General features: G+C 35.1%; 1 protein-coding gene across 3 annotated transcripts in view; it reads right to left on the bottom strand.

Moving 5' to 3' along the window:
- The window catches only part of USP47 (ubiquitin specific peptidase 47), a 117839-nt gene that overhangs the window by 27760 nt on the left and 67604 nt on the right, over positions 1-22475 (bottom strand). For all 3 annotated transcript variants that reach the window (XM_038569050.1, XM_038569052.1, XM_038569051.1), the window contains 5 exons: positions 6089-6184; positions 5860-6012; positions 3232-3399; positions 994-1125; positions 472-548 (listed from right to left, as the gene is read on the bottom strand). In XM_038569050.1, coding sequence (XP_038424978.1) covers positions 472-548; positions 994-1125; positions 3232-3399; positions 5860-6012; positions 6089-6184 — 626 coding nt within the window. The remainder of the gene's footprint in view (positions 1-471; positions 549-993; positions 1126-3231; positions 3400-5859; positions 6013-6088; positions 6185-22475) is intronic.

Below are 22475 nucleotides of genomic sequence, written 5' to 3'. Positions count from 1 at the left end.
CTAGCACCAATATTTTTTTTAAATAGTTTTTGTTATTTCAAACAACTAGAACACCATGTAACTGTTCGTAGGTTCAAGCTTAAAATATTCTAGAAAAAAAGGAAAAATGTACTTTGTTCTTAGCAATGAATTTATGAGATTTCCACATCTCCTCTTTGAAAAACTTCTGTCTTATAACAATTAATATAACTGAGTTAGGAGTCAGCAAATTTTTTCTGGGCCATATTTCTGTGTTGCAGTTATTTAACTCTGTGGTTAAAGGAAAAGATCAGCACACAATACTTAACAAATGAGTACACTGGTGTTCCAATAAAACTTTATTTCCAAAAACTGGAGGCAGGCATGGTTTGGTCCTTGAGTTATAGCTTGCTGACCCCTAGGTTAAACCTCTTTCATGGTTAAAAAAAAAAAATGTTGAGAAGCTGTAATTAATTCTAATTTATAAGCAGTACAAATTAGGAAGTTATTTACCTTGCAAAAGCACTTGAGTAATATCCTCTGCTTCCTGAAGATCCACCATGTGTTTTCTTAATGTCCTCTTGTGTTATCTAAAAAGTTATTACATTATTTGCCTTTCTGTAAAGTTTATAATACTATCACCTCTGTGTCAACAGGTAAGCCGATTTTTAACCTCAGTTAAATGGACCACACAACTACCAATTCACAAAATCTAATCACAATCAGTGGCCGCTACCAATCAGGTCTAGTGCTCCTCAACAGGTAGCCTGCATGACAGCTCAGAGAGAAAAAAAAGGGAGGGGGGAGTCTATCTCTGGAAACACTCATCAAGCCTCAAACAAAACAAAAGAAGTAATTATGAACACAAACTAGGATATTCACTGAAAACCAAAACAAAAGACTGACTTAGCATGTGTCTTAAAACGCTTCACTGGACAAAGTCTCCCATTTTTAATAAACCCTGCTTTTAATTAGAAACATCTCTACTCCTGTCTTTCAGAATAATCTTAAAAAAAAAAAAAAAACCCTCCTTACCCTGCTGACATGTTGATCATTGAAGCTGTACCACTGTTCATCACTGAAGGACTTTATACAAGCATAATAATGGCCACCAGCAGCACTCCCTGAATGAACCATAACGGAGAAGAGCTCATAGATCAAGGAATTCTGAGGGGGGAAAAATAAAAGTAACTCAAAAGAGGAAAAATATAAAACCTTTATTTGTATATTTCCTATTATCTATTAATACAAAATAAAATAACATGTTGGCTGTCTTAGCTATTTATTGTAGGTACACTTTTCTCTTAGATCATTAAAATGGCAAGTCACCACATAATTTCATATAAGACAGTTTCTTTCAGTGCATTCCTTCACATTTTACTTATGTTATAACCTCTGGAACTATGTACATCTGAAATACAATGTTATTTATGTAAGAAAACAATAGTCTGAAATTTTAGAAGCAGGTGCTAAATGGAAGACTGTTCTGATATGTACAGTCAAGATGAAGAAGTCCCAAATAACATAGTTGTTTTTATTCAAGTAAGATTATTCTATTTTCTTTGTAAAAGAGCTGAGTGACAAAATGATTTGGAACATCTAATGTATTTATGTTATATCTGTATGTATTTATGTAATATCTGTGATACAGTGATCTACTGGTTTCTCAAGTATGCAGAGATAGTTCAACATTAGAAAATCAATCTATGTAATATAGGCTAAAGAAGAAAAATTACATGATCCTATCAATCGACAGAAAAATAATTCCACAAAATCCAATAGTTATATTCATTATAAAAACTCTAAAGAAACTAGGAAGAGGGAAACCTCAACCTGATAAAGAATACCTACAAATAAACTTAGGAATACGTCACACTTGATGGTGAGAAACTGAACACTTTCCTCCTAAGACTGGAAACAAGGCAAGAATGTCCTCTCTTACCACTCTTATTCAATACTGTGTAAGAAGTCTTACTTAGCAGTAAGACCAAAAAAAAAAAAAAACCAACCCAAAAGACAAAACAAAACAAAACACCCCAGACATAACTGTTTATGTAGAAAAACAGGCAGGGAATCATTTGCCAATCCATACTTGATACAATGTTCTTTATACTAAGCTATGATGTGTCCATAACGTTATTCATACATAGCAATTCATGATCACCTACCTATATGCCCTGAAACAGATAATTTTAGAAAGTAAAGGATAATGACAATAGTAGTTAGAATAATGGTCTTGGTCTAAAAATAGATTTATGTAAGAGAAATGCCATTCTTAAATACTGTTAATAGGACTCTGCAAGACTTGAACTACTGATCAGTCTTCAGGCTAGTGATTCACAATTCACACATGCTGAAGATACCTGACCTATAACTCTCCCCTCAGTAAAGCAGATTATATGAATACGAAAGAAATAGTTTGATAAAATCTTTAAAAATCACTAACACAGTGACATAAAAGATTTTATGACAGATTATCAAGTCCAGTAGTTGTCAAATTATAATCCATGGAACTATATCATTTTTTAAAAATTTATTTATTCATGAGAGACACAGAGAAAGAGGCAGACACACAGGCAGAGGGAGAGGCATGGAATTGTACCATTTTTAAAAATTTATTCATGAGAGACACACAGAGAGAGAGAGGCAGAGACATAGGCAAGGGAGAAGCAGGCTCCCTGTGTCCCAATGCAGGACTCAATCCTAGAACCCCGGGATCATGACCTGAGCCAAAGACAGATGCTCAACCACTGAGGCACCTAGGGGCCCTTGAACTATATCATTTTTTAAAGTGTCTTAAGGGCTGTCATGGGGAGGGGAGGGAGGCTGAGGGCTTTAGCTTTCCCCCATCTCTAAAAGATTGGTTCTATTTCATAAGGAGTACACATCCAAAATTTTTTAAATCAACAGGTCTAGCCTAATACTTTCATTTCGCTAAATGAGAAGACTTTGATATTAAGATTTAGAGGCTAGGTGCAGCTTTAAAGGCAGAGTGGTTTCCCGACCACTAAACACCCTTTCCGTACCACCACTCAGGTTGGTCACATAGCTATAGTTGAGCCTCTCAGAAATTCATGCCCCTGCCTATAAGTACCTTTTCCTAAAGTATAATTATGATCACATATATGCATAAGAAAATCTTTTAAAAGGTATTCCTTTTCAAAAGTTACTTTTCTTAAAGAGAATTTATTGGTCACAGTAGCTACAGAATTATACAGCGGCTAGGAGATTATTTTATTCTTTCAACTAAAACCCATAAACTATAAAAGGTACCTTCTCAAGGCCAGGTTTTGAAATCTTTTCAGTTCCACTATTACTTTCAAGGCAGATCCCTTCATCAACACCATCATCATTCGAGAAATCATTGCTCATTTGATCACTGTGACAACTGCCTTCATTTTCTGCCCCGCTGTCTGTGCAACTTTCCGTCTGAGGGGATTTCTTAATAAAACATAATTATCTTACAATTACAAGCTGAACAAAGGGAAAACACATACACAGCAAAATATTTTGTCTACCTGCTAACTTTTTCATGTAAGTTCAGATATTATTAATAAAAGTATTTATTTTAAATAAATTTGTCTTCTCTGAGTCCTTTAGTAAAATTAAGCCAAAACAGTGTATTGTAAAAGCATCTCCATCAATCCTTAAAATTTAAATACAATGAATTAGTGATTCAGATTTCTAATTAAACCCCATTTATGTTTATAGTTGCAAAGTAATTAAATTACCGTCTTTCATCAAAGTCTAGAAAAGCAGAGAACAAAAATAATAATAATAATAAAAGCAGAGAACATAAGTACCAAAGTGAGCTTTTGTTCTCAAATCCCAAAAGAATATCATTTCTTTTCTTGAACAAAAAGTTCAATTTATCACTGTGGTAGGTATTATAGATAATTAGAAAGAAAAACAACATTGTATCTATTCACAACAACTTTATATTCTAGTGCATAGAGGTAGAAATATAACAACAAAAAAATCATACTCTTTTGTGCTTTTATGATTTTTAAACCCCTCTCATGCAAATTTTATTTGAAGGACTCTACTTCTTAGAAATCCCCCAAAAACTCCCTGCCCCTTTAAAATTTTTAATATACATACCTAAAATATTTTTAATAGTTTGAGAATTCATCTCTAAGATGTAGGCTCTTAACAGGTTGTACAGGAGTTCCTAAATTAACTAAGCAATATATAATAATAAGCACCAACTTTTTGCCAAGAACTTTGTTGTATGGATTGCATCTAACATATAATATAGTCTTCACTCCTCAATAAAGTTTGGTTCAAAGTGAAAACCCACTCTAGAACTCTACACTAAGTCCAAAGAGATCATTCCTGACCTTCCTCGAGGCTGGAACATCTCTTCTCCCAACAAATGCACCTAGAACTTCCTAAAAGTTCCTGTCAAATTATATCTAGGTTATCTTTATTTGTAGATCTCCTTTTACAAGAAATATATTAGGTACATATAGAAAAACCAATCCAATCCTGACTGATCTCTGTTTGTGTGGACTCCTATAAAGACTATGTCTACTTTAAACCTGGTATATACTTTGCAGAGAGTCCTTAGCTTAAGCACAACTGTTGGAAATACTATTTTATTTTTTAAAGATTTTATTTTTTTATTTGAGAGAGTGTGTGTGAGGGAGAGAGCACTAGCTGGGGGAGAGGCAGAGGGAGAAGCAGACTCCCCACCGAGCAGGGAGCCTGATGTGGGGCTTGATCCCAGGATCCCGGGATCATGACCCAAAGCTGACGGCAGATGCCCAACCAACTGAGCCATCCAGGAGCCCTGGAAATACTATTTTAAATTAAATGTTTCAAAATGTAAACCTGGTCATAGATACCACTCCATGAACGTCTACTTTATTTAAAGAGTTCTCTTTTTATAAAAGCCATACAAAGCAATTATTGTCCTTACTTAACAGAGAAAGTAAGGCTCAGAAAGGTTGCTTTTCTATACTACATTATCTCTTAATACTTAACAGCACTAACTAAACTTAATTAAGCTCATTTCTGAGCTTTTGGAAAGAGGTATTTTTATAACTACAGTGATCAGGTCCGATCAGAAACTAACGACTCATGATGGTTTTGAAAAATATAAAGATTTATCACTAACAACTATGTCCAGTGATTGTAATTATAATTTACAATCTATAATGAAATCAGAAGTTTCCAAATAGAGTGGGACATTAAGAATCTTCTACTGAATAAGGTTAGGGGAACCAGAAAACATGGGGGGGGGGGTTAATGAGTAGAAGAAAATGATAAGCATTACTGGTGTCCTTCAAATTCCCATTCTCAAAATATTTAACGTTTTAACTAAAAAACTAACTAAAAAGGGAAAACAGACAAAATGCCTTTATTTTCTAGCTTTCTAGCCTGGCCTATTTAAGAGGTGGCAAACTTTAACTTGAAAAAGTTAGTAGTCCTTGAAAAAGACACTAAGATAAATACAAGAAATAGAGGCCATACTACCCAATTTGCTCATTTTTTCACTGACATGTGTTCTGTTTACTACATACCAGAAGCACAGTGCAGCCCACCTCTAGATTGGTTTGTTTTGCTAATTAAATTATAAATCTAAGATTATCGCTCATATTTAAAGAAATAATTCCAGAGTTTGAGATCCTTTTTATCTTTTCAAAGAATATCGTAAGTTATTCTGATCAAAAAAGAATATCATACATATAATTTATGGTGGACAAAAAAGCTTATACAAATCTAGATCTTTTTATAGAACTTGGCATTATAAAATACGGGAGGAAAGGAATATCTTCTATCAAGAAGACACTCTAAACACTACCGGTGTTTTACCCCAAATAGCTCTTTTAAACACATGATCAATCAAAATGAATTGACTAATGTTTTTTAACAAAAAAATATGAATAAGTATCTTACCTCATCTTCAACGTCAATAAACGTACTCATATCTAGCTCTTCAGGGAATGTCATCCGATCATTCAATTTAATCCTGTGCATGGTTGTATAATCAAAATCAAACCTTTTCAACTGTAAGGTGAGCAGATAAGGGAAATGCAAAAACCGAAGACCCTAAAAAAAAAGGGGACCTATTGAATATTGAATATAATCTCAGATAGTTTAGTATTAATTTCTACATGGCATCTACCTTTCGTGCATCACATTTCTTCTTACAACGTTCACAAAAGTACTGATTTGGGCCATCCAGGATCTCTGGCTGAATAAATGCATGCAGTGCTTCTTCCTAGTAAGAAAAAAAATTGTTTTATAATTACTTAAAAAGTGTTATAATATTAATGACAAAGCCCTGAATGTAAAAATTTTCCAATTATCAAAATACTTAGAAGTAGAATGGCTAGAAAATTAGGAACTCAAAATGCAAAAAGGAAAAAAAAAATCAACAGCAACATAATGTCATTATAAAAACTGAGCAACAAAATAATTGCCTTAATTCTGCACAAAATCTGTCTTTCCTAATACTGCACATCACAGTTACCGCTACCTAATTTTTATGGACTTTACATTGTGGAATTGGCTAAATAATCTAATAAGAATCCTGCCTTTAGGGGATCTCTGGGTGGCTCAGCAGTTTGGCACCTGCCTTAGGCCCAGGGCATGATCCTAGAGTCCCAGGATCAAGTCCCACGTCAGGCTCCTTGCATGGGACCTGCTTCTCCCTCTGCCTATGTCTCTGCCTCTCTCTCTCTCTCCCATGAATAAATAAAATCTTAAAAAAAAAAAATCCTGCCTTTAGATTAAAAATTCTATACTTCTTAGAGAAGCAGTTACATGCATCACTTCAATCTTCTTGTAAAAGGTGACATTTATAAACTGTACAATAAATAACAGAGAACTCTGAATTCAAACTATCCATACACTAAAAAAAAAAAATCTAATAACCATCATTTACCACCATATTTAGCATCAGTCCATAATTTGCTACTGCACTAAAGACTGGAAAACACTGGGTAGCTTTCTCCCTGCATGTCAGATACTGTTCCATTTGAAAATGTATGAGCTCCTGGACTGTTCACCTAGTGGAACCACATGGTTCTCTTTTCTCCATACAGCCTTAAGACAGGAGCAAGAAACTTAGTATGAATACTGGTGAAGAATCAGTGGGCATAAAATTTTTAATTTTTTTGGTAAAGATTTTATTTATTTATTCATGAGAGACACAGAGAGAGAGAGAGGCGGGGGTAGAGAAACGGCAGAGGGAAGGAGAAGCAGGCTCCACACAGGGAACCCACTGTGGGACTCGATCTCGGGTCTCCAGGATCACACCCTGGGCTGCAGGCGGCGCTAACCCGTTGTGCCACCGGGGCTGCCCAAAGTTTTTAATTTTTAATCACTGATTTTTCACAATAAAAAATAAATTGTCATTAATACGACAATTAAGGTTGGACTGTATAATCTCCAGTTTCATTTGTTGTGATCGCTTCACACTTGGTCTAATCAGAACTGACCACATTTACTATATACAAAGAAAAAAATTGTATCATTAAGACAAAATATCTTCAAATATTTTTCTTTTGATTCAGAACATGTTGTTCTCAAAAGATAAAGGAGCTTGACCTGGCAAAACATAAAATAGCTGACAATACTAATAAAACTACTATCCACATACAGTTCATTCTGGGATAAGAATAAAAAATATGAAAAGATTTTAAAATGCCTCTAACCTCTCCCATCTCCTATTTTGTTCTCAGAAATCCAAGGAAGCAAGGGGCGGGGGGTAGGAGAAGGAGAATCAAAGAGTGGGGTTCTTCCCACATGGCCAAGCATTTTACTGGAGGTCACAGAAAGGGGCACATTCAGAATGATTTTTTTTCTTTAAAGTATATTTTAAGCATGAAAAAGGCAAATCCTGTAAAAATGCAACACAGAAAAAGCTTGAAGAGAAATCATATAGCTTAGCATAGGCTGATATCAAATTAGTCATGCTTTCCACATAGAAACTGAAACACTCAATATCTTAAAACAAGGGGAGGTGTGTAGAGTGAGACAATCATGGAACTCAAATTCTACTTAACTGTGTGATGTGTACTGGTCTCTGGCTACAGTTCATAGCTAGCACTTTTTCTAATTTTTTAAGTTAAAACTCAGAGAAAAGTTTAAAGAAAACTCTCATAATTTACTCAGACTCACCAACTTTTAATATTTTGTTACCCTTGCTTTATCATTCTACCACCCTCACACACATCATATATTTTTCTAAAGCATGTGAGAGTAGGTTTACATATCATGCTTTCCCTCTTAATAGTTCTATGTGATTTTTTAGGAGGAAGACTATTCTTACATAAATACTAGAGTTATCAAACTCAGGAAAATTTACCACTGATAAAAAGTACTTTTGCCATATTGCAATTCTGTCAATTGTCCCAATCCTAATAATGCATTTCTCCCCATCCAATACAGAACTGAATCCAGGATCACAGATTACATTTGGCCATCTCTTCAGATTCATTTTGTCTGGAACAGTTTCAAAGCCTTTCTTCCTTTCAGGGCATAAATGGTTTTTGGAGGAGCCCAGTTATTTATAAAATGTCTGCAATTTAGGTTTGTCTGATGTTCCTCATAATTAGGTTCAAGTTCTATGTATTCCTTGCTAGACTACCATTTAAGTTATGATGTGTCCTGAGGTATCACCGTCACAGGCCATAATATCTCCAACCTCCCTATGGTGATATGAACTTCAACCACCTGGTCAAAGTGTTATCCAGCTTCTCCACTACATACTCTTTTATCCTTCCAGCTAATATGCAATCTGAAAGGAGGTATTTAGAGACCATGCAAAAATTCTGTGTCTTAAACTTTCCACCCTAGATTTAGCATCCACTAATGGATACTTGCTTAAATCAATTTTTAATATGTTTTATGTACCATCTTGAAAATCATTTTTTAGTAGGAAACTTAAGCACATTCATATTTGCTATGACATTGTTTTGTTTCATCAAAATTAATTTATTATAATTACTGTGTATTGAGTAATATTTACTGTGTTATCTCCAATACAATATGTCTCCAATATACAATTTTGCTACACCTTTTATATTTTCCTTTGGTATTTAGAAAGGTTAGAATTTTGTTCTCATGAATTTATACTTTTGTTAATGCCCTTAATCTTCATTTTCTCCCTTTTTCTTACTTAAGGTTTTAGTGTCTGGTTTACTAAATGCTATCCTTTGTCTCCTACTCATTCAGCAGTCTATGATCTCATTCTTTCACTTACTTTCCCCATTCCATTTTTTTGAATGATATTCCTACTCTAACATATACTATTCTCTACTTATGTCCCTATCTTTGTTCATTTAGTCTTTGTTTCTATAATTTAATATATTAAGTGCTCATAGTCCTTTTGCTGAAGCTTCCCCAGGGATCTATCTCTTCAGTGGCTAGAGCTTATCCCCTAATAAACTCAAGAAGGCTCATGGATACAATATTCAGTAAGTCATGTTCAAGAATGGAATTAATCATTGCCACCATAATTAAAGAAAAACTCGGCTAGGTGTCAAATCCTTGGCCCGTACTTTCTTGAGTTTCTGGAAATTACTATCCTGTTGCCAGATTTGCATGCTGCTCTTCAGAAGTATGATGCCAGCCCAGTTTAACTTAAAGTTGAACAGTTTACCAAAATATGTCTGAGTTGAGTATTCTACATTAGTTTTTCCAAGTACATGGTAGGTCCTTCAAAAGGTAGACTGAAATTTCCCTTATTCCCAGAAACTTTACTTGACTTGTAGTTCCTAAGTTTTGTTCTACTGTTATGGTTTTAATCTTCAGACTCCTTGGACATCCTTTGCCAGTCTTCCCTTTCAGTCATTTTCTCTGAGGTCCTTTTTACTTTCCTTTCATTTTCATTCTATATCCCTTCTAGATTTCCATTCTGTTCTAGTCTCTTGAACATTTTATAGTTTATTCTTCATTTCATAGTTTTGTCTTTTTCTTCAATTTCTTTCCTGAGCTTGATCAATTCATAATGTACTTCCTTTTTTTTGAATTTCTCTCCTTAAATTTTTGGATAACAAGTTTTATTTTGAGAATATTTCATTTAGTCTAGAGTACTGTGTTACAGTATTCTTATGTGTGGTTATTTTCCTGAGAGCTTTTTTCTTTTTTTAAGCAGGGTAGATTTTCATCAGCTGAAATGCTTTAACACATACTTTGTTTTCTTTTAACAACCGTGCTGTGTAAATGTGATTCCCCCACCCACCTCAACATTTTGTGGACAGCATTCTTTATTTTGAGAGTACCTCAAACTTTTATCAACTTAGTGAAGCAAAGGTTCTTAAATGGGTAATGGGAGTGGAGAGCTTGAAGTCTTCTTTCATTCTGCAGGAAACTTAATTTTTCTCTTTGTCCTTGTTTTCTCTTGACCACTATGACTCATCTAGATGCATCATGCTTCTCTACTTCTCTCCCAAAGGCAAAATTCCTCTTCTCACTCTAGAACTCCTTCCCTGTAGCTGGTGCTATAAACTACCCGAGTCCCATTTGGCACTCACTCTTTTGGCATGTACTATCGTACCTTCTCATTTTGAAGGTGAGTTTTGTCTTTGTTCTGTTACGTCCTTCGATCTCTTCTCTATTTCATAGTTTCAAAGGCTTTCCACTGTTGAACGTGGTGATTATTTTGCTATTTACAGGTAATTTGAAGTTTAGGGTACTTAGTCTCCTAGTAATGCAGAATTTATGGGTTACCTGGGTTTTATCTGTATTCCTTTTAGTCTATGGTTTTGGGGGTAGAGTGTGTAGAGCTATACAGATTCAGGCAGCCACCATTATCCTCCAAATCCAGAAGCCAGTTAAAATTATATAATAATAATTTTCTGTGGCTTCCTAATTCACTTTTTAACAAGATGGCTCCAGGTTAATTATAAATAAGATTAGACAGTTATAAAAATTAGCTTCAATTCATCTCCCACTGAACAAATAAATTATATAAATGATGGGCTAACGTGGCTGTATGTATTTATCTTCACCTTAATGTGATGTAGGAGATTATGAAACATCATGCCAAACTATATTTTACATATTAAAGAAAATAAACTATGGATCATAAAAATGGAACAAAATACTACAAATACTGTACCATGATTAATATACACAAAAAATTTTGCTCTGGTTACCAACAGCTATCCTCTTAAGTATGTTAAATTACTCATGTATCGTGCTTCTAAACTAGCTTTGGGTTGACTATGGCTGTTTTTCATCATTCCAGAGTGAAGATAATAGATTTATTTTCTAGAGCTTACTCCTCACTATTATTTAAAACCTAATTTGCATGTTTTTAGATTATAATTTTCAGAGTTCAGAAGAGAACACAGAAAATTCTAACATGAGTTATTACAATTTCATAGTTAATGCAGAAAATCTAGACACAATGCAATTATAATGCGTACCCAAGGAATGGCACTATGAATTCTCCTTTTTCTTTTTTTAACTCTTAACCTGTATATAAAATTCTTCTCTCATCATTTGGTGTCTATTTTGAATGAGGAGATGGGTGCTAAAATAGGATACTTTATTTTAAAATCGAACAAAGAAAAAAGATAAATCAGAACTGCCACTGGTAACTACTTCCTAATTGAGTTTAATGTACATAGCAATCATGTGCTATTTATATAAAGTAACAGGTCTTCCTTACAGATATGCTCAACTATCTTCCCAGGATATATACTTTTTGTTTTGTTTTAATTAGGAAAAGAACTTTTTCCTAAGCCATTCACTTTTTCTAATCGCAATTTTCGAGATGATTATAAATTCACAATGATAGAAAATAATATACAATCCCTTGTACACCCATTTCCTTCAATGGTAACATTTTGCAAAACTATAGTATATTACAATCAAGGTATTGACATTGATATAATCTACATTATCTTATTCAGGTTTTTCCACTTTTAATGTACTCCTTTGTCTATACATGTGTATTAAGTTCTATACAATTTATCCCCTGTATAGGTTCAGTATTCACTACCATAGTCAAGAGACTCAACAGTTTCTATACAAGGATCCCATTTCCCAGCCTCTGTCCTTCCCCTGGCCCTATTAAACCTATAAGCTTTGATTAATCTGCCCCCAATTCTAAATTTCTGCCAACCAAAAATGTTATATAAATAGAATCATATCATATATAACCTTTTGGGATTGGCTTTTTTTCACTCAGCATAATTCTCTAGAGATTCATTCCAGTTTAGTGTGTATCAATAGTTTGTTCTTTTTTGTTGCTGGGTAGTATCTATGGTTTGTATGTACTAAAGTTTATTAAACCATTCACTTACTGAAGGGCATCTAGGCTGATTCCAGTTTGTGGATACTAAAAATAAAGATGCTATGGACACTGGCTTATAGGTTTTCACGTGAACATGAATTTTCATTACTCTTAGATAAAGCAACCAACAGGACAATTGCTGGGGTTTACAGTAAGTGTATATTAGTTTTACAAAAAATTCCCTGTAACATTTCACATTCCCATAAAATATTTGAGTGATCTATTTTCTTCACATTGTTACCAGCTTTCTGTGCTGTCATTATTTATTTTAGCCATTCTGTAGGTAGAGTATCACCCTCATTGTGGCTTGAATTTGCAATTCCCTTAGTGATAGTGAACACCTTTTCCTGTATTTTCTTGACACCTGTATATCCTCTTTGATGAAATACTGTCTTTTGCCAATTGTCCAAATGGATTGTGGGTTTTAACTACTGTGTTTTGAGGCTTCTTTATATATTCTAGATATCATCTCGTCAGATATATGGTTTGCACATACATTCTTGAAGTCTGTAGCTCCTCTTTTTATCCTCTTTCCCTGGGCTTTCAGAGAGTAAATGTTTTAACTTTGATGAGATGCAACTTGCAACTTCTCCCTTTGCGGACTGTACTTTTGGTATCAAATCTAAGATCTCACTGCTTAACCCTAGATCTGGAAGACTTTTTCCTATTTTTTTAAAAAAAATTTTATTTATTCATTCATGAGACGCACAGAGAGAGAGAGAGGCAGAGACACAGGCAGAGAGAGAAGCAGGCTCCATGCAGGGAGCCCGATGCGGGACTCGATCCCGGGTCTCCAGCATCAGGCCCTGGGCCAAAGGCAGCACTTGTCTGCCTTGGGCTCAGGGCATGATCCTGGATTCCCAGGATTGAGTTCCACCATCGGGCTCCCTGCATGGAGCCTGCTTCTCCTCCCTCTGCCTGTGTCTCTGCCTCTTTGTGTCTTTCATGAATGAATAAATAAAATCCTTAAAAAAAAGAAAAATAAGGTTGTAACTTTACATTTAAAATATCCATTTTGAGCAAATTTTTTGTGTAGAGGTGTAAGGTTTAAGTAGAGGTTCACTTTTGTGCATATAGTTGCCCAATTATACCATCACTATTTGTTGAAAAGGCCATCCTTCTTCACTGAATCACTTTTGGGCCTTTTCTCAAAAATCCATTGGGGCATATTTGTGCAAATCTATTTCTCAGCTTTCTGTTCTGTCCTATTTATCTATGTGTCTACCTCTCCACCACCACCACCCAGTCTTGGTTACTGTAGCTCTGTAATTTGTAAGTTGTATCAGGTAGACTGATTCTTCCCACTTTATTCTTTTCCCAAAACTCTCTTCACAAGTCTAGCTATTTGTTTTTAAAGAGTTATTTGAGAGAGAGAGAGAGAGAGAGAGAGAGAGAGAGATTGAGAGAACTAGTGTGTGTGTGTGGGGGGGGGTGCAGAGTGAGAAGCAGACTCCCTGCAGAACAGGGAGCCGGACATGGGATTCTGTCCCACAACCCTGGGGTCATGACCTGAGCCAAAGGCAGACACTAAAACTAAGTTACTCAGGCAACCTAAGTCTAGGTATTTTTATTCCCTTGGCTTCTTCATAAATTTTAGAATGAGCTTGTTTATATCATCAAAAAATCTTGCCATTATTTTGAGAAGGGTATATTAAAACTGTAATACTGAGGAAAACCAACATTTTTACTATGTTGAATCTTCTAATCAATGAACACACTGTCTTTCCATTTATTGAAATATTCTTTTCAGAATTAGTTGTTTCTTGTACAATAAGTCCTATACATATTTTGTTAGATTTACTCCTAAAGCGTTCCCCCCCCATGTTTGTAAATGGTATTGTATTTTTTTCTTAAGATTTTATTTATGAGAGACAGAGAGAGAGAGAGAGAGAGAGAGAGAGAGAGGCAGAGACACAGGCAGAGGGAGAAGCAGGCTCCATGCAAGGAGCCTGACGTGGGACTCGATCCTGGATCTCCAGGATCACGCCCTGGGATGAGGTGGCGCTAAACCACTGAGCCACCTGGACTGCCCCATGGGTATTGTATTTTGAATGCCATTTTCCACGTTATTTGTTAGTTTTTTTTTTTAATTTTTTAAAAAGATTTTATTTATTCATGAGAGACAGAGAGAAAGAGAGAGAGAGAGAGAGGCAGAGACACAGGCAGAGGAGAAGCAGGCTCCATGCAGGGAGCCCGATGTGGGACTCGATCCCGGGTCTCCAGGATCACGCCCTGGGCTGAAGGCGGCGCTAAACTGCTCAGCCACCCAGGCTACCCTTGCTAGTATTTTGAAATGTAACTAATTTTTGTATGTTTATCTCATATCCTGCTAGCTTGCTAAACTGACTTATTCTACATATTTTTTTTGTAGGTGCCTTGGGACTTTCTACATTAAAAAAAAGTGTTACCTAAAAAGGGGGGGGAGGCAAATTCATTTCTTCCTTTAATTGGAATGTTCTTTATTTCTTCTTCTTCCTTTATTGTACTGACTAGGACTTCCAGTACTATATTGATTAAGAGTGGTGAAAGCAGACAGAAATCCTTGCTTAGAAACAAACTTAATCTAGGGGGAAAGCATTTAGTCTTCCACCATGAAATATTATGTTAGCTAGGCTTTTGGATCATGTTCTTTATTAAGTTGAGAAAATTACCCTCTACTTTCAGTTTTCTGAGTTTGTTTTTTTTTTTTTTTATCATGAGTAGATACTGAATTTTGTCCAGTGTTTTTCCTGAGTCCAACGATGTGATGGTGTGAATTTTCTTCTTTTGCCTATTAATATGGTAGATTACTCGAACTGATTTTTAAATATTGACCAGTTTTGAATACCTGAAATGAACCCTACTGGATCATGGTATATAATTCTTTCACATACTGTTTAATTCTGTCTACTGATATTGTAAGGATTTTCTCATCCTATATGAATTAAAGATACTGGCTTGGTCAGTTTTGCTTTAACTTTTTTGTCTGGTTTAGTATCAGGATAAGCTAACTTAATAAATTAAATTGGGAAGGCTTCCCTCCTTTTCTATTTTTTGAAAAAAGATTGTGTAGAATTGGTGCTCACTGTTCTAAAATGTTTGATACAAGGCTCTAGTGAAATCATCCCAGTGTGGGAGACTTCATTTTTGAGAAATTTTTAATTATGAATTTGATAGCTTAACGGTTATAGGGCTTATTCAAATTACCTAATTCATACTGGATGAATTATAGTTTGTGCTTTTCGAAGTATTGATTTATTTATCAAATTTATGTGTGCAGAGCAGTTTGTTGTTGCAGTCTCTTATTAGCCTTTTGATATGTGTATGATCCATAGTAGTACTCATTTCATTTCTAATACTGTAAATTTTTGTCTTTTTTCCTGTTGGTCTTCTGTATTGATCTTTCCAAAGAATTAGCTCTGTGTTTCACTAATTTTCTCTCATTTTCCTAATATCAGTTTCATTGATTCTGTCCTTCCTCCTTACTTTAGGTTTCTTTTGCTCTTGTTTTTCCAGGTTAGCCGAAAGCTTCAAAACTGGATTCAAAACTTCTCCTCTTTCTTACCAATGTAAGCATCTTAGTAAGGTGAGCATTTAGTACTTTAAGTTCCCCTCTCAGAAATGTTTCAGCTGTGTCTCAAAATTTTTTATATATTTTCATTCATTTCGAAGTGTTTTGTTGTTTTTATCAATTTTCCTTGAGGTCTCCTCTATGACTCATGGATTATTTAAGTGTATTCTGTGTTTTGCAAGTGCTTGGTGGTTTTCCAGTTATGTTATTGTTACTGACTTCTAACTTAATTCTACCATTGTTGAAAAACATACAATGATTTTAATTCACTTAAATCTGTTGAGATTTGTTTTATGGTCCAAGGTATATGGTCTTTCTTGATATATACAGTCCATTAAAAAGAGTGTGTATTCTGCTGTTGTTGAGTGGAATGTTTTATAAATGTCTATTAGTTCCAGTTGTTGATGGCGTTGAATTCTTTATTTGCTAATTTTCTGCCTAGAGGTTCTATCTATTAATTATTGACAGAGGGACAGTAAAGTCTCCAACTATAATTATAGATTTGCCGATTTCTCTTCATTTTGGACAGTTTTTCCTATATATTTTTCAGCTCTGTTATTTGGTAAATACACATTTAGGATTGCTGTCCTCTTGATGAACTAATAACCCATTTATCATTATGCCCCTTTTAATTTTTTTTTTAATTTATGATAGAGAGAGAGAGAGAGAGAGAGAGGCAGAGACATAGGCAGAGGGAGAAGCAGGCTCCATGCACCGGGAGCCCGATGTGGGATTCGATCCCAGGCCTCCAGGATCACGCCCTGGGCCAAAGGCAGGCGCCAAACCGCTGCGCCACCCAGGGATCCCTATGCCCCTTTTATCATTATCATTAATGCCCCTATTTCTAGTAATTTTCTTTGTTCTAACATCTACGTTAACTGATATTAATATAGTCATTTCCCTCGATTAATGTTTACTTGATATAACATTTTTCTATCCTTTTACATTTCAGCCTGTCTATGCCAATATATTTGAAGGGAGTTTTTATATCAAGTATACACACAATTGGGTCATGTTTTTAAATCTGATATGCAAATCTCTATCTTTTATTTGGTATAATTAGACCATTTACATGTATCCAAGACTGCTATTTTTTTGTGTGTGTTCTTTCTCCTGCTCTCCTGTGGATTACTTGTACATATATTTTAAATTCTATTTTGATTTATCTAGGTTTTTGGAGTGTTTCAGTGGTTGCTCTAGGTATATTATATACACATAACTTTTATCCTTTTACCAGTTCAAATGAAGTACAGAAACCTTACTTCCCTTTAAGTCTTTTTATCCTCTCCCATTTATAATGGTCTTAAATATTTCTTCTGCATACATTTAGAACCATATCAAACAATGTTATAGTCTGGCTTAACCATCAAACATAATGTAGGGGGGCACCTGGGTGGCTCAGTTGGTTAATAAGCCTCTGCCTTCAGTTAAGTCATGATCTCAGGGTCCTGGGATCAAGTACCGCACTGGGGTCCTTGCTCAGTGGGGAGCCTGCTTCTCCCTCTCCCTCTGCTTCCCCTGCTTGTGCTCTCTGTCAAATAAATAAATACAATCTTTAAATAATAATAATAATAATGTAGGAAACTTACAAGAAGGAAAGCCTATTGTATCTACCCAGATTTTCAGCTTACCATGTTCTTTCTTCATTTCTAACATTCCTAGATGATTTCCTTTTATTTTTTCCTTTCTGTTTAGGGAATTTTCTTTAGCCATTTTTTAAGGTGGGTCTATTAGTGGCAAATTCCTTTAGTGTTCCATTATCCAGGATGGGATTGATTTCCCCTTCATTCCTGAAGAATATTTTCACTGAGTATAAGACTATCGTTGACAGTGCTTTTCTTTCAATACCTGAAAAATGTGCCACTTTCTTCTGGTCTCCACTGTTTTTGATGAAACATTTGCTTATGAGAAATCAAGAGTACTTTTCAGCCTATAAGAAAAGGCGTATTTCTCAGTTGCTTCTCTTAAGTTATTTTTTTTTGTCTTCAGTTTTCAGAAGTTTGACTATAGCTGGACTTAATGCAGAGTGATTCTGGCTTATCCTATTTAGGGTTTGTTAGCTTCTTGGATGTTACAGCTTTATGCCTTTTGCCAGATTTGGGAATTTCTAGCCATTATTTCAAGTATTTTTCCAGCACTGCTTTCTTTTTCCTCTCCTTCCAGGACTCCAATGATACAAATCTTAGATCTTTTATTATAGTCCCCAAAATCCTGTTGACCTTTTAAATTTTTTCCCCAATCTGTTTTTTCTCTGCTGGTTAGACTGGGCAATTTCTAAATTCTATCTTCAAGTTCATGGATTCTTTCTGCTGTCATCTCCATTCTGCTATTGGGTCTATTGGTCAAGTTTTCCACTTTGGTATTGCATTTTTCGGTTCTAAATTCCTTTTTCATTTCATTTTCCTTTTATTTTCCTTTTTATCTGTATTTCTTCTTTTTTATCAGTATTTCTTCCCTTCATTTCCTTTTTATCTGTATTTTTTTCTATTTTCTCATTTATTTCACTTGGGTTTGGGATCTCCTATTTCTATGATGACTGCTTTAAAATATTTGTCATATAATTCTAACATCTATCATATTAGTGTTTGTATCTACTGATTGTCTCTTCTTTCATTCGAAAAAAGATTTTCCTGGTTCTTAGTATAAAAAGTGTTTTTTTTTCTATTGAAACCTGAACATTTTGGATATTATGAGTTTCTAGACCCATATTTAAATCTTCTGGTTTACTGGCTTCCTTTGACACTGCTCCAGTGAGAGAAAAGGTTCCTGATTCATTACTGCCAGTGGGAAAAGTCCAGGTTTCCCACTTGGCCTCCAATGACACCTGAGGTGAGGGGCTCTTCATTACTGCAGGGCAAGGGTTGGGGTCCTGGCTGCTCAGTAGGCCTCTGCTGATATAATCTTGGCTATGAGGGGTAAGGCGGTCTCCGTACATCCCCTTACAGCCTCCACTGACACCGTAGTGGGAAGGGGCTAGTCTCCTTACAGTTCAAAGATAGCAAAATCCTGACTCTTTACTAGGCTTCTTCTGACATCAATGGTGACAGATAGAAGCATCTCCTCACGATGAGGTAAGAGTGAAAGCTAGGCTCCCCATGTGTCTCTAATGACAGTGAACCAGAGGAACAGGAGAGTAGTTGTGGGGAGATTTGTTACTGCCCAAGAGGGATGAAACCCCTGGCTATCTACTCCGCCTTCTCTGTAACCACCCAGGCAAGGGGCTAGAAAGCCTAGTAACATCTTCATGAGAAGAGAAGTCTGGGCTCCCTACTCAGCCTCAGCTGGCATGGGGTGAGATAGGGGACACAGTCTTTCTGTGGTGTTTGGCTAGAGCAGATTGGGCACTGTCTAAAAGTTTTCTGCCTTGCTAGGCTGTCTCTTTCCTAGTCTTCTGGCTGGAGACAGCAGACTTTTCAGTCTATGCCTGTTGCTGTGTCCAGGCTGCTGGAGCTCCAAGTTTGGGCTATATTAGGCAAAAAGAAAACCCAGGGAACTCACCCCATGTCATTCCTTGAGTCCTGAGGTCCCTAGTCTTTATGCCTTTTCTCCACCTTTCAGAGTCTTCTTATGTTTTATTTTATATATACTGTTCAAGACTTTCAGTTGTTTTAGCAGGAGGAATAGGGCAATGTACATCTACTCCATCTTCCTGAAAGCAGAAGTCCCCACTTTTTAAACTGGTTCCCACTATGTCCAACCACACAAATTCCTGGAAAAATGAGGGTAGAGTCTGTGGAAGAGATTTTTCTTTATGTGATGCTTACATATTTGGACAAATATGGACCAATTCACCATCCAAATGAGTTATGTGGTTTAGCCAGACATTTAAGAATGTCCAAATCATCTGTTAATTCCAGGTAGAACGTATGATATAAACTTGTGCACACCAAACATTTGAAATGCTTATGATTTCATAAATACTTATGAATTTAACAGTTTTTCACTCAAACTTTAAAATGATCATTAAACTATGCTTACTTAGGGCACAGAAGTCTTTCACATATCTGATCTTTCCAAAGACACTATATGGAACTATATAGCTGACCCCAATCTCAGACTTCTGAACATTTTGTGATAATAAAGATATTGAAGTGTACTTATCTAATAATAGAATTTACAATATATTAAAAGAAAATGGTCTATAATAGTACCCACTGCATAGAGTAGGCAACTCAATAAATATATGATAAAAGATACTCATGAAAAGACAGTATCTAAAATTTACTGTTAAATAGAAAAGCTCCTCCCTAGTTAATGTCAAACATGAGGTTCTATTGTTTATAATTTGTGAAATATGCTTTCATAGTCAACCAATAAAAATTATACTTCCAATTTTTATGTATTACTAGTATGTGTTTAGGACTATCTCATTATAAAAAGTATGTTTTCAATGTGCTTGGCAATAAGCAGATTCGAGGTTTCTTTGATAATGAAATTCAGAGAGATTAGTTTAGACAGCTCTAATCAATGAAAATAAAAGGTTCTGGTTTTCTCTCACAAACCATTAGAAACGAATTTCTTTAAAAAGTTAATACAAGGAATTTTTCAGCTGATATTAATTTTTCAGGATTAAGGAGATACGCAAAACAACAGTAAATTATAACACATATTTTAGGATTCTCACTCGCCCTCAACATCCCAAGGACATAAACAGTAATGTAATAAAGTACAGATAATCCTTAAGTCACCTTATTCTAGTCCAGAGCTTCCCAAAATATGTTCCTCAGAATTCTAGTGTCCCTTAAAATAGTCACAAATATCCCACAGAGAAAGAAAACGTTAGGTTAAGCACAGTTAAGCAAATTTCTCTATTACAGGGATCCTCAGGGCATTTAAAATAAAATATGCACAGTAAACATCTCAAAGAGGATTACAGTTGCATTGTTTCCCAAATTTAATCAAGGAAGCATTCTCCTAAACTTCTATTAAATCTTGTGGGAGAGGAGTGTGAAAAAGAACTCTGTCTGAGAGGTTAAGAGTGGCAAAAGAGCCCCTAATCATGGATTCCCTACGTGTTCAAGTAAAAAGGCCAGAAACTTAATAATCTTAGCTATAATATCTTAGCTATAATGACTAAAAAATAGTTCAACAAAGAAATTATGAAAAGTTTTTTTAAAAACTGTAGGCAATTTCTTGCAATCATTAAAAAAGCAGTCTGCTATCAATCAAGCTGAAAGAGGACCATAAACATTTATTATAAATATCATAATGATAAATTAAGTGCTAATTCCATTTATATATTAATCTCAAGTTAACTTATTTGAACACAGAGGATAAAACAACTCTAGAAATTGGAATGTTTCAGATGACGGTTAATAAAAACACTTCAATTTTTAATAGAACCTCACTCACACTTAATTGCCTGAAATTAAGCATCAGGTTGTTAACCTCATTATATATATCTATTATATTGTGGCTCACTGAAAGAATGTACAGTAAACAGAACACAGAATTATCAATGTTGTGTATGTATGTACATGTGTTATGTGTATACATATATCCAATAAAACAAAAATACCAGAATCCATCAATAAAAATAGGAAAATAAATTTTAAAAGAGTTCAATCCAAATTAAGCTAAGTATTATATATAGCCTGAGTGATATATAACTAGATTTTTTTATAATCCACATTTATACCTAATTCTTTTTAAAACACATTGAATTAACAAAATACACAATGGCAAGCAGTGATATAAAACTATTATTAGATGCTGTGTGATGACTTCTGTGGATTTAGAAGTGTAGATTACAGGTTTGAATTCAGAAAATGATGGGAATTCACTTACCTCTAACTAAAGTTCTCTGAAGGTAGTATCCTCCTTAGAACCCCTATCTTGGGTAGTTTACCTGCTGTAATTTCCCTAAAGAGATTCCAGCAAAGTCTAGCAAGTTTTAAGTTCCCTTCTGCAAGCCCTATTAGCGCATGTCTGTTATATAAACTTGCTCACATACTGCTTCATAGCTCTAACTTCAATTCTCACTGAATGACCACCACCACTACTACCACCACCATCCATATATCAACAGAAGACACCACCTTCGGAGAACTCCATTTGGAAATGTGTCTTTTTCTCACTTCTCCAAAACTATCCTCCAAAGTGCCCCACTGCTGCTATGTCTATAACATACTTGACAGTGGTGGGAATTCAGCAGGTGAGAAAATGAGGACACAAAGATTTAGCTAAGCAACTGGACTTACTGACTTTCAAATCCGATACTCCAAAATAACACAACAAATATCACTAGCTTCCTCAACATACAATCTGTAAAAACACTAAACTGCACATATGTATGAAAAATCTCTCATAAAAAAATACTTTCATAACCAAAGCAGAAAATATTGTCTTTATCACCTGGGACTACCAAATATTTCTCTAGTTTATTCTGCTAATGAAGTGCCAATATTTAAAAATGAGTTAGAAAATAAGTTAAAGACAAATGTTGATAATTTTTCATTATGCCACTCCTACTTTAAACTATTAGAAAGAAAGGAAGAAAGAGAGAGAGAGAGAGAGAGAGAGAGAGAGAGAAAGAAAGAAAGAAAGAAAGAAAGAAAGAAAGAAAGAAAGAAAGAAAGAAAGTTAGTTTAAAAAATGAAAAAGAAAGGAAAGAAGGGAGGGAGGGAGGGAGGGAGGGAGGGAGGGAGGGAGGGAGGGAGGGTTAAAAAAAAAAAAAGAAAAACAAAATGAGCCACTCAAACCAAGGCCAAG

Source organism: Canis lupus, chromosome 21, assembly GCF_011100685.1.
Source record: "Canis lupus familiaris isolate Mischka breed German Shepherd chromosome 21, alternate assembly UU_Cfam_GSD_1.0, whole genome shotgun sequence".
In the NCBI taxonomy this organism is placed as follows: Eukaryota; Metazoa; Chordata; class Mammalia; order Carnivora; family Canidae; genus Canis; species Canis lupus.
Note: the sequence above shows the minus strand (reverse complement) of the source record. Positions and strands in the feature narration are given on the sequence as shown.